Source organism: Leptopilina heterotoma, unplaced genomic scaffold, assembly GCF_015476425.1.
Source record: "Leptopilina heterotoma isolate Lh14 unplaced genomic scaffold, ASM1547642v1 Lhet_183, whole genome shotgun sequence".
In the NCBI taxonomy this organism is placed as follows: domain Eukaryota; kingdom Metazoa; phylum Arthropoda; class Insecta; order Hymenoptera; family Figitidae; genus Leptopilina; species Leptopilina heterotoma.
In genome coordinates this window covers 238540-250643 of record NW_025110901.1, presented here as the reverse complement: position 1 = coordinate 250643, position 12104 = coordinate 238540, and the positions used below count along the sequence as shown (strand labels likewise).

Here is a 12104-nt window from a genome sequence, read left to right as displayed (position 1 = left end):
ATACATTTTTCAGAATTTGATACATTGAAATTGTTTCTACTATTGAAAAAGTATTTATAATTGTTATAATTTAACGTATAATTTATAAATAATTATTACCTTAATACAACGAAAAGATATTGGAAAGCACGTGTTCCTCTGTGAAGAACAGTACGCATTGTCCAAACTTGGCGTTTACAATATGATTTCTTCTTTTCGGGACGAAATTTATTTTCTCCAACGTGTATTTAACACTATTGAATAGAATATAATTGTTGAAAACACTATAGTAACAATAAAACACTTCTTCGATGATAAAAATTTTACATTTTCGAAATGAACATGACTTGGCGCTGCCTCTCTCATTGAGCATGGAATACACAAAAGAAGGTAGACTCGCAAACTTTACCCGCCCGATAGCGTAGTGATATCGCGCTAATTAAATTCTTTACATTTATTTATACAATTTCCTTTTACTTTTTAAGCTTCTTACACATTTAAAATATTGTTTTAATACCTAGTAATTTAATAAAAACATAATTCTTATTTTAGCTATCAAACATAGAAAGTAATTAAATTAAATTCTACATTTTTGGAATTTTAAACTTGGTATGCTAACTTCACATTGTTGAATATGTGAGTCATTAATTGGTTACCCCCCACCATGGGAGTTTATAGACCTGTTTACATTACATACGAGATTCGTTTCTATGTAAAACGGCGTAGTGTCTCACAATTTTTACTATAAAAATTTATTTTTATTTTTATTTTTCTGAAATGTAAAAATGTCTAAACATTGGTTAAATCTAAGATGAGTTTCTGTATCATATTTATGAAGTAAACTAACCCCAATAGTTTTGTAAAAGGCAGTATGTTTTATTGATTACCAGGTGGTAATTGTAATCACGATATGGCATCGCGCAGGTGAGGCATTTTTTTTTGTACCTGCATTAAAAAGATTCGTAATTATCATAATTCACGGACTCTTTGAGAGCCATCCCACTTATTGTCTTTTGTAAATTAGTTCTGCTCCGTATTAGGTAAGTTTTGCGGATTTTATTATAGCAGTTATGCAAGCTACAACTCTGTTAGATCTCAATCAAAATTTGATAAAAAAAAAAATCTTTTGCAAATTTGCATTTATTTCAGACAATCACGTTTTTATTAAAAATATATCAGTATTTAAACATTTTTCTAATATGTAATATTTTCTAAGAGTAATTTTAAGGTGCGTCAAGTTTTTCACTTTTTAGAATTTAAAGTTAGGGATTTAATTTGTGGAAATAAAAATAGCATAGAAAAATTAATTTTAGGAGAAATTTTAATATTTACCTGAACATTTGTGTAAATTTTTTTAAATATTTCCAACTATTGTATTTTAATTTTCTAAATTAGAGAGTGAAAAGTTAATTAGAAACTTGTTAAAATTTATGAAAACTTTACAGATGGTTTCATCCGAACATATCAGGTTTAGAAGCAGAACGACTTTTGATGGAACGTGGATATGATAGTTCATTTTTAGCAAGGCCTAGTTCTTCTAATCCTGGAGATTTCACTTTATCTGTCAGGTAAAAATGTCATAATATTAAAAGATTTATTGAAAGAAAACAAATATTGTGATTATAATAAAATTAGTTTAAAAAGAAAGAAAACACATTAATTACTGTGAAGAACAAGAAAAGAATGTCAAAATAATTATCTAAGAAAGAAATTCTATTAAAATGTCAGTGCAAAACTTAAATCATAATTTATTTAAAGGCGAAACGGTGAAGTAACTCACATTAAAATCCAAAACACTGGTGATTTTTATGATTTATACGGTGGAGAAAAATTCGCAACACTTTCGGAATTGGTGCAATTCTATATGGAAAACGATGGACAATTACGCGAAAAAAATGGAGAAGTTATTGAATTGAAATATCCATTAAATTGTGCCGATCCCACCACTGAAAGGTAATTTAATTTTTTAAAAGCTATAGTGAAAAAGTAAATAATTTAAATCTGTAGTTTTTTAAGTAGGCAATGAAAATATGAAAGCAACTTATAAATAAAAGAAAGTAGTTAATTAAAATATCAGGGTTACCATAGGCCAGAAAAGTCAGGGATTTTTATTTAAAAAAAAGTATTAAACTTTATTAAAAGTACTGGCAAAAATTAATTTTTCAGAATTTATTAGAAAATTCTCAATTTTGGTGTCTTTTATGTTGAAACTATGAAATAATCACGAATTTTAATACAAAACCTTCAATTTTTTATATTTCTGCCAATAATTTCTTTTTAATAACTTAATTCTTGAAAAACTATCATAAAATTATTATGAATTATTTAATGAATAATTTGATTTAAATATTTCAAAATTAATTAAATTTTAGTAGAGTTGCGTTTAAAATTTTAATTAATATATGAACCTCAAAAGGTTTTAATTTGTATTTTATAAAATTTCAATTTTGAACGAATTAAATTAGAAGAAATCTATTTTTGAAAAATTTTAATAATTCAAATTCTTCTGAAATTAGTTTAATTATTTAATATATATATTAAATTTATTATTAAGAAATAAATAATTTACAGAAGAATTTTAGTTAAAAACACTAAAAAAAATTGAATATTCGAGAAGTTACAAATAATTGCAGATATTTTCATGTTTTCTAATAATTTTCTTATAAGTTATTGAATTTCAAAAAGTTTTGAATTTGAATGTTTTGAAGAATTTTAATTCCTACAAAAAAATAATCAGGGAAGAATCAAAATTTTGTCTGAAAATTAAGGAAAAAAAATTAAATTTTTGTGGCAACCTTGAGTACAAAATAAGTAAATAAATAAATGATAATTTTTGCTAATATTAAATAGATGGTTCCATGGACATTTGTCAGCAAAAGAGGCAGAGCGATTGATGTTGGAACGTGGTAAAAATGGATCATTTCTTGTTCGTGAATCACAGAGTAAACCTGGTGATTTTGTGTTATCTGTTCGCACAGATGATCGCGTGACTCATGTTATGATTCGAACTCAGGTCAGTGACCATTAAATTCTAATTATATTTCAACTTTAACTTACTTTAATTATATTAATTATATATACTCCTATACATTATATTATAACTTAATTTAAACTTCAAATTATATTCATTTAATTAGTGAAACAACTTTTCAAAATTAAAATTTTAGGATAACAAATACGATGTGGGAGGAGGAGATAAATTCGACAGTCTCAGTGATCTTATAGAACACTACAAACGCAATCCAATGGTGGAAACAAGTGGAAGTGTTGTCCACTTGAGGTAAATATTTTTTATTTGAACTTAAACCTACTCTTTTTGCGTTAACATTTATTTTTCTATGAAAATGGTGAAATGAAAAAATGAAAAATGTGTTACTAAATAACATAAATAAGATAAATTATAATAAATAAGATAAATTTTGTTCAATAGACAGCCATTTAATGCAACACGTATAAATGCCAGTGGAATAGAAAGCAGAGTTAGACAATTGCATAAAGAAAATGGATGTTCGAATGGATGGCTGTGTTGGAATGGTGCAGCGGCTGGTGAGGAAGGTGGAGCAGTACGAGGAAAAGGAAAAGCCGGTTTTTGGGAAGAATTTGAATCCCTACAGCAACTTGAATGTCGACATCTCTTCTCGAGGACTGAAGGATTGCGAGCTGAGAATCGAGCCAAAAATCGTTATAAAAATATATTGCCATGTAGGTTACATTTTTAGACAAATTTTTCTAATACTAAATATTTCAAAATACGAGATTTCACCAAAACGAAATTAATATTTTGAAAATTCTATTATTTTAGTCGATCACACGAGAGTTCGTTTGATAGATGTGGATCCAAATGTACCTGGTTCGGATTATATCAATGCAAATTATATCAAAGTATGTATTTTTATCACTAAATTATATTTAACTAGCAAATGAAATTAAAAAATGTTATATTCTTGAAATGAATTCAATTATTTAAAAAAATTTTTATAAATACTTTATAAGAATTCAATGATTTTCAGTACGTTAATTTTAAAATTTTAAACATTTGAAAAGAAAAATTATTAGTACTTTTTAAAGATTTTCTTTTAATTTCGCATAAATAAATAATTTTACAGAACGATGAGAGAGAAGGCTCGGGTGTTGGAATTGGAAACATTGGCGATAATGGACTATTCAATAAATGTTACATAGCTACTCAGGGATGTTTGCCTAATACAGTTCAAGATTTTTGGCATATGGTTTATCAGGAAAATACTCGTGTAATTGTAATGACAACAAAAGAAATAGAGAGAGGAAAGGTGATAAAAATTTTTACAATGAAGCAAATTAATTTATTTTGTTTTTAAAATAATTTTGTTTTTAGAATAAATGTGCCCGTTATTGGCCGGAAGAAGGTGAAGTTAGTGAATATGGCGGAGAATGGAAGGTACGAGCACTTGGTCGAAATTCTACTGCAGATTATACTTTACGAGAATTTCTCCTTCAAGGTAGTAAACCTAATTTCTCTGAGCCGAGAAAAATTTCACACTATCATTTTCAGGTTTGTCGATATTAACCATTTTTTTTTCTTTTTAAGTATATTGTAAAATTTTTAAATTTCAAGTAACAAGTTTTTTTTTGTTTTATTTTCAGGCTTGGCCTGATCACGGAGTACCATCAGATCCAGGTTGTGTTTTAAATTTCCTTCACGACGTTAATGCGAGACAGGAATTAATTGCCGGCACCGCTTCGACCGGTGTTCCCAGTAGTCAAACACCAACGGCCGTTGGGCCAGTACTTGTTCACTGTAGCGCCGGTATTGGTCGAACAGGAACATTTATTGTCATTGACATGATACTGGATCAAATAAAACGCCATGGTAAAATAATTTCACATTCAAACTTTAAAAATTTCAATTATTAACTAATTTACTTATTAATTATTCTTATTTAATAATTTCAAAAATTTTAATAAAATTCTTCTCAAGAATTCAATTATTTACATAAATAATAATATTCTTTGTAAAAATTTGATTATTTTTATAAATAGTAAAATTTTTTGCAAACATTCAATTATTTTTAATTTAAATTACTTTCGTACTACTGGTACTTAATTTTTTCGAATTTGTTTTTAGGCCTTGATTGTGAAATTGACATTCAGAGGACTATTCAGAGGGTAAGATCCCAAAGATCCGGAATGGTACAGACTGAAGCGCAGTACAAATTCGTGTACCTCGCTGTTTTGCATTATATTGAAACTGTCTCGCAACGAATGCAAGCCGAACAGGTAATTTATGTCAAATTTAAGTTATCTTCTTTTATATTAATAATTCTAAATTATAAAAATAGATACATATAAATTATTGTAGAAAAACTCATTTATATTACTGCAAAATACAATTAATGGTATTTATTTTATAAATAAAACTTTTGGATTTTATTTATTCATTTTATTATTGATTATATTTATTTTATTTTTGTATTTTTCCTAATGTAAAAGTAAAAAATTAATTTTCAGAAATTTCATATCACTTTTATTCTAATAAGTTGAAATTTTTACTAATTCAGATTTATTTAGATTCAAATTTATTATCTACTCATTCAGAGTATAAGTTTTGTGGAAAAATTTAAAAATGATTTCTTCTTTTCAGAAATCGTTGCAATTAGGCCGAGAGTATACAAATATTCGTTACAAAAGTGAAACAAATGCCATTAATTCGGGTCTTGGAGATACACCAATTTCCACACCAACAATGCTTTCTAGTTCGTTGAGTTTTAATCTTCCCACAACGATTGGAAGTCTCAAACCGAAATAAGAGTAAAATTTTTACGCGCTTTTTAGGCCTAAGGCCAGTCATAGAGGCACAGTGATTATGTATTAAAGAAAAAAAAACGACTGTCATTCCTAAATCGTTCGTCACAATATTTGAAACAGACTTTGAAAATTGCATATTATCTTATTTATTTAAAATACAAAACAAAAATATTTCTATCTACAGAATGGCTATAAGTAAAATTAAGTCTACAGATTTTTATTTCTCAATATAGAATTAAGAGATTTAAATTTAAAGAAAAAAATCCGATAATATAGTAAACAAAAACACCATTATTATATGAGACAAGAAAATAGGGCCATCTGGTAATTTTTATTTATTACGAAACGAACATTTTTTTTTATCGTATTACGTGAAAGAAGCGTTGCATTAGAAATGCAATGAGCCTTTTCAAAAGCTGTGAAATTAGTGTTGCTGTAAATCCTATGATCGATGAAAATACCACAAATAAGAAAAAGATCTTCATTAGAATGTTTTACATTAATTAGAAGTGAAGAAAAAAGAAAACGAAAATTATAAAGAAAAAAGTAATTTGATAATTGAAATTATAAAAAAAAAAAATAAATTCTAGAATGCTTAATTATATTTAGCTGTGTTTAGAAACAATTGTGAATCAAACGATTTTGAAGTCACGTTTTCAATCAATTTTTTTTCTTTATATTTGCAATAATTATTTACGTGATACTCGATTAATTTTATAATTTCATTTAATCAACAATTTATCAAATTTAATGATTTTTACGCGTTTGCATGCTTTTTTTATTTTTTAATAAAAACCCCCCGAGTAGATTTTTATATTATTTTATTGACAAAAAACAGTTCTCTTTCATGTACACAAGACAATCAATAATAAAGTTTTATTCATTGAAAATCATTAAAATGGAAATCACTAACAAGATTTAATAACATTGTAAAAATTTTACAAAAAGAGAACTGCATTTTCCATCAAATTTTCTTGTTTAGTTTTTATCAAATCAAGTATTAGTTGTATTATCGAAAAAATATAAAACGTGATACATAAATCAACACAATGCATTACTATTCATAAAAATTAATTTTAAAGAGAAGAAAAATATTAAAACGTGAGAAAAAAAAATTGTAAGAAATTTTACGAATATATTAAGAAATATTTAATGCGTAGATAGAATATTTAGATTAATCGAAAAAGCAATTTTGTCAATGTGTTCATTTATGTATTATTTTTCATTAGTAATTAAAAGAATTCGAATTTTATTATATTGTTTTGGACTATTTGTAGACATTCGTAAGTCGACAAAATTATATGCATAAAAATTAATTATTCAAAAATGGACTTCGATTATGACTTTTAAATAATTTTTATATATATATATTTTTTGTTTTTATTACACTAGAGAATACCAAGTGGATTTTTTTTAAAAATTTTTTGCTTGGATGCTGTAAAAAGTATACAATATACAATTGAATTTTATATACAGAAACGAAATTATTGTTTTTCTAATCAAAAAGAAGCACATGATAATAATAATTATTATTTGTGAGACTTACTTTTTGCACATAAATTGTCAAATATTAGTTTATAATACTGCTTCAGTTTTTGTACTCGGTTGTCCAAGGGCTTATATATATATATATATATATATATATATATATATATATATATATATATATATATATATATAAAAAAGAAAAGAATATAAATTGTAAACATTTTTGTAGCAGTAAACGTAAATGTGATATCTTTAAAATAAATTTTATAAAGCTTTATTAAGTTAACAGAAATTAAACATGTGCTGCACATATATTTTTTGTGTATTTTCCATTTATTCACACCTTTTCTTTTCATTTTATAAAAATAAAAACAGCGAAATATCACTTTTGAAATATTTTATTCAAAATGTTTGAAAATTATTTTTTTTTTCAATTTATAATGACAATGATAAAGTTCGCTTTTATTTTAATTAAAAAAAATATATGTGAACTAAAACTAATTAATTCTAATATATAAATTTAAATTGAAATACTGTTTAGTGAAGAAAAATAGAAAAATGTACAATTTTCCATTAAAAATTATGTTTCACGTAATTATTAAATTGTATAGTGAAAAAAAGAATATAAATGAATTACAATATACATTTTTTTGCATACGATGAAAGGAAAGAAAAATTATAATTGTAATCGCGTTTTAAACTTAAGAATTAGTTCGAAATATAAAAAAAAACTTATTTATAAAAATTTCTATACACTCGTCAAAGCTCTTGATAGTCACACAATACATTATCAAGCGTATTTATGTATAGTCATATAAGTGATATTTGTTTTTTTTTATTAGAATTCCAACATAGGTGATAGAGGAAAATAAAATAATTTTGTAAAATAATAAATGAGATGGTAAAAAGAAAAGACTTATTAGAATAAACTTATATTTTATTAATATTAAACTTAATTTTTAATGAAATTTTGATTTCATCTTATAATTAAGATTAAGATTTTCTTTAAGTAGAAATTTATATTAAAATTAAATGAAATCACCTATGTGGATTCTAAATTGGCATTTTGGTATATAAAATTGAATATCATTTTACTATCTTAATTTTATTAGCAAAAACTTTATCAATTGGTTTCACTTCGCCAAATCTTGCTTTTCGTTTCTCTATCCTTTCTTGAAGTTCGGCCTAAAACAATAAATTTGTCTTTAATTTCTTTAAATACTTTAAGTTTTAATATAATTCGTAATTATTCATATTTATTACTATTTGAAATCCTATCTATAAATTATTATTAAATATTTATTACCTTTTCCATAACGCTGGAAACCGAGCATCCGAACCTTTCTTTTCGCTTCTTCAACGTTTCGTACGATGTATTCTATTTAAATCAATTTGAAAATAATTATTAAAAAGCGAATATTCTTTACAGAAAAATTTAATTTTTTTTTTTTTTTTTTTTTAACGAATTTTTTTATCAATCCTAGAAATTTATTACTGTTTCCAATGCTTTTGATAAAATTTCATGACTTTTCCCTGACCTGTGGCAACTCTGTTTTACATTAATTATAATTTCTAATACATAATGACTATGAAAATTTCAAAAATCATTCAAAATTTTTAAATTTTTTTCCTTATAAAATTTTATAATTATTTGGAAAAACTTTTGAAAATATTTAAACAGAAAACAAAATTTCGTTCATTTTAACGTTCACAACTGTCGAGAAATCTTTCTCTCATCAATATTAATAGCAATTAATTAACAATTATTAAAGAATAAATAATATTTGGGAGAAAACTTACTTCTGGTCCTTTGATTAATGCCCCTGATGAACTATTGCTATCACTCATATTAAACCTTGCGGCTCTTGCTAATTTTTTCGCCGTTTCAGAAACAGGCATTCCAAATTTTCTCTTTCTCATTTCCAATCTCTGAAATAATAATTAGAATTAGAAATATTATTTTAAACCAGGAAAAAATTTAATATAAATTAATAATAATAATTAATTGCGCAATAATTGTGACATATTTTTAATGAAAATAATTACTTCTTGCATGCTGAGTTCGGACAATTTAATAACTTTCTTTTCCGCTACTGTATCTTCGGTTGCTTTTGGTGTTTCCTTTTCTTTGTCTAATTTTTCCTCGACTTTGATATCTTCTATGACAGTTTTGCGATTTAAGACAATTTTTTTACCATTAGAAGCACCATTACTATTGCTGTCTGTTGACAATTTTCGTTTATCGGTTGTTTCTTGAGAATCTGGTTTATTGGAGAGCTCTTCGATTTCCTCATCCTGTTATAGAAAGAAAATTAATGAAAGAAAAAATCGTCAAGTTATTAATAGAAAAAACGTTAATTTGTTGGAAATTTTAACTTACACCCAATATTTCTTCATCCAATATTTCTTCGGTTGTTTCGTCGAGTGATAATGTTGAATCTAAAGAAATAGAATCTGATGCTGAGAGTACTATACATGTTCTAGTGAATTAAATAAGTAAATTCCAATTTTTAACACTTTAAAGGAATGAAAGAAAAAATGAATTTTCATAAGAAACACAGCTTGCTTGAAATTTTTCAGAACTAGCAAACTATAGAAATTTTCGATTTCAATGAAATTTGACAAAATTTTCAATTGTTTCAATTTTTTCAAATTATTTTTGGAAATAGAATTATTTTTAAAAAATTATTACATTTTTTCAGAATTTCTAAATTAAATTATTTAAAACTTCAATACTTTTTTTTAATATTATTCAGTTATTTAAATATACAAAAATAAATAATTCATAGAGTAATTAATTATTTTTAAACATTGCAACTGTACCTCTTTATTGAGTTTTTTGAAATTGGAGTCAAATTTTCCTACTCCACTTATTTTATTATTTACAAATTAACTGTCAAACTTTTTTCATAACAATTCGAACTATAAAACAAAAAATTGGAATAAAAAAATACTAACTACACGTGAGAACAGATTATTATATAATAAAAATATAATTATCTTAAATTCTGAGTGTTACTTCAAATCAAAACATAAGGTCAGTTTTTTTTTAATCGTATTTACGATATGAAATACGATACCAAAGTTGTGTCGTATTAGCATTTCGTGAAATTCCAAGGAAGTAATCTAACATTTTCTGAGAATATTCTACATGTTCTTTAAGTAGAAGAGAATTATAGATTTATGATGTACCAAAAAAATGTAAAAGTACAAGTTCTTGATACCTATTTATTTTTTTTTTAAACTTACCCCCATGCATGGCCAATTGGAGTCTTTCCACCAATTCATTTTTATTTCCAGAAGTAGGTAAATTACGTTGCTTAAGTTCAGCCTTTAAATCAGCAACCTAATAAACAAATATTTATTAACGAAATTAGTAAACAAATGTATTTTTTTCTCTAAAGATAAAAATGAGAAAGGGAATGCCGAATTTTGAGGTTATCGGCTCAGCCATTCCAATTTGGAGAGAAATACATACCTTCATCTTTGATAATTCAGAGAGTCCTTTTTCATAGGACGAATCAGCCATTTTAAAGGATTTAATTATCGTCACAGATTTATTATTTTCTATATATTGCTCAATAAATTATCGTGGAAAAATAGGCGATACTTTTACACTCTCAATCTGGGATTAAATAGGAACATGAAACGATGAAACTGGAATTGGAATGAACACTGAAACGATTTGGAGACTAAAAAAGGGGTGCTACTCTCTGTACCAAAAACATAAGTTCGAATGCTCATTATGCCGAATTTACAATTTAGAAATGACCAGATACGCGAATCCTCAATAACCTAAATTGTATATTGAATGAAATTCAAAAGTAGGGAATAATCATTTGATATATTCTGCATATGGAGAATATTATTTTAAACTAATTCTTTTTTTCCACAATTTGAAATTATTGCAATTTTTATTTTTGGAATTTCCACTTTACCTACATTTTAATAGATCGAAACGTAAAATATCAGAATTGACATTTAATTGAAATATGATGGAGAATAAATATATATTCACTGAATAAAAAGATTAAATAATTATTAAATGTTTGAATTTAATAAAAACATATTGTTCAAAAGTTACAGTGCGAATTGTACAGAATATATATTAATAAGAAATATAATTTGGCAGAATGTCGATTCGATCGATTTTATATTTGCAAGAAATTCAATTTGACAGAATATCAATTTATAAGAAACACGTTTTCGTAGAACTTTAACTTGTCAGAATTGTAATTTTGTAGAATATTAATATTGGCAAATCTAATTTTGGTAGAAATCTGCTTTATCAGAATGATCACATGTTCGAATCCTCAAAAGTTAGAATTCCATTTTTACCGAAAATGGATTCCACATAAATATTTCGCGCAAATTTTAAAATTCTGATTTCTGATTGGTCGATTTTAAAATTTGCGCCAAATATTTATGTGGAATCCATTTTCGGTAAAAATGGAATTCTAACTTTTGAGGATTCGAACATGTGATCATTCTGATAAAGCAGATTTCTACCAAAATTAGATTTGCCAATATTAATATTCTACAAAATTACAATTCTGACAAGTTAAAGTTCTACGAAAACGTGTTTCTTATAAATTGATATTCTGTCAAATTGAATTTCTTGCAAATATAAAATCGATCGAATCGACATTCTGCCAAATTATATTTCTTATTAATATATATTCTGTACAATTCGCACTGTAACTTTTGAACAATATGTTTTTATTAAATTCAAACATTTAATAATTATTTAATCTTTTTATTCAGTGAATATATATTTATTCTCCATCATATTTCAATTAAATGTCAATTCTGATATTTTACGTTTCGATCTATTAAAATGTAGGTAAAGTGGA

The 12104-nt window shown here is 25.3% G+C and overlaps 2 protein-coding genes across 4 annotated transcripts; one reads left to right on the top strand and one right to left on the bottom strand.

Annotated features, from left to right (window-relative positions):
- The first annotated feature begins 667 nt into the window (after positions 1 to 667).
- Positions 668 to 7131, top strand: LOC122500342 (tyrosine-protein phosphatase corkscrew-like). 2 transcript variants are annotated; one of them, XM_043609236.1, is made up of 12 exons: positions 668 to 903; positions 1425 to 1547; positions 1738 to 1932; positions 2830 to 2992; positions 3147 to 3259; positions 3410 to 3681; positions 3782 to 3861; positions 4086 to 4268; positions 4334 to 4510; positions 4603 to 4828; positions 5084 to 5235; positions 5600 to 7131. In XM_043609236.1, exons 1-12 carry the CDS (start codon positions 890 to 892, stop codon positions 5762 to 5764), a joined length of 1863 nt encoding a protein of 620 aa, XP_043465171.1. In that variant the 5' UTR covers positions 668 to 889; the 3' UTR covers positions 5765 to 7131. The 2 variants fall into 2 exon arrangements, with proteins under 2 accessions (XP_043465171.1, XP_043465172.1); XM_043609237.1 differs by having other exon boundaries at positions 881 to 1019.
- Positions 7132 to 7972: 841 nt separating this feature from the next.
- On the bottom strand, positions 7973 to 10915 carry LOC122500360 (SAP domain-containing ribonucleoprotein). 2 transcript variants are annotated; one of them, XM_043609260.1, is made up of 7 exons: positions 10730 to 10915; positions 10501 to 10597; positions 9632 to 9705; positions 9298 to 9546; positions 9052 to 9180; positions 8558 to 8629; positions 7973 to 8436 (listed from the first exon to the last, which is right to left on the bottom strand). In XM_043609260.1, exons 1-7 carry the CDS (start codon positions 10778 to 10780, stop codon positions 8338 to 8340), a joined length of 771 nt encoding a protein of 256 aa, XP_043465195.1. In that variant the 5' UTR covers positions 10781 to 10915; the 3' UTR covers positions 7973 to 8337. The 2 variants fall into 2 exon arrangements, with proteins under 2 accessions (XP_043465195.1, XP_043465196.1); XM_043609261.1 differs by having other exon boundaries at positions 9632 to 9690.
- Positions 10916 to 12104: the final 1189 nt, after the last annotated feature.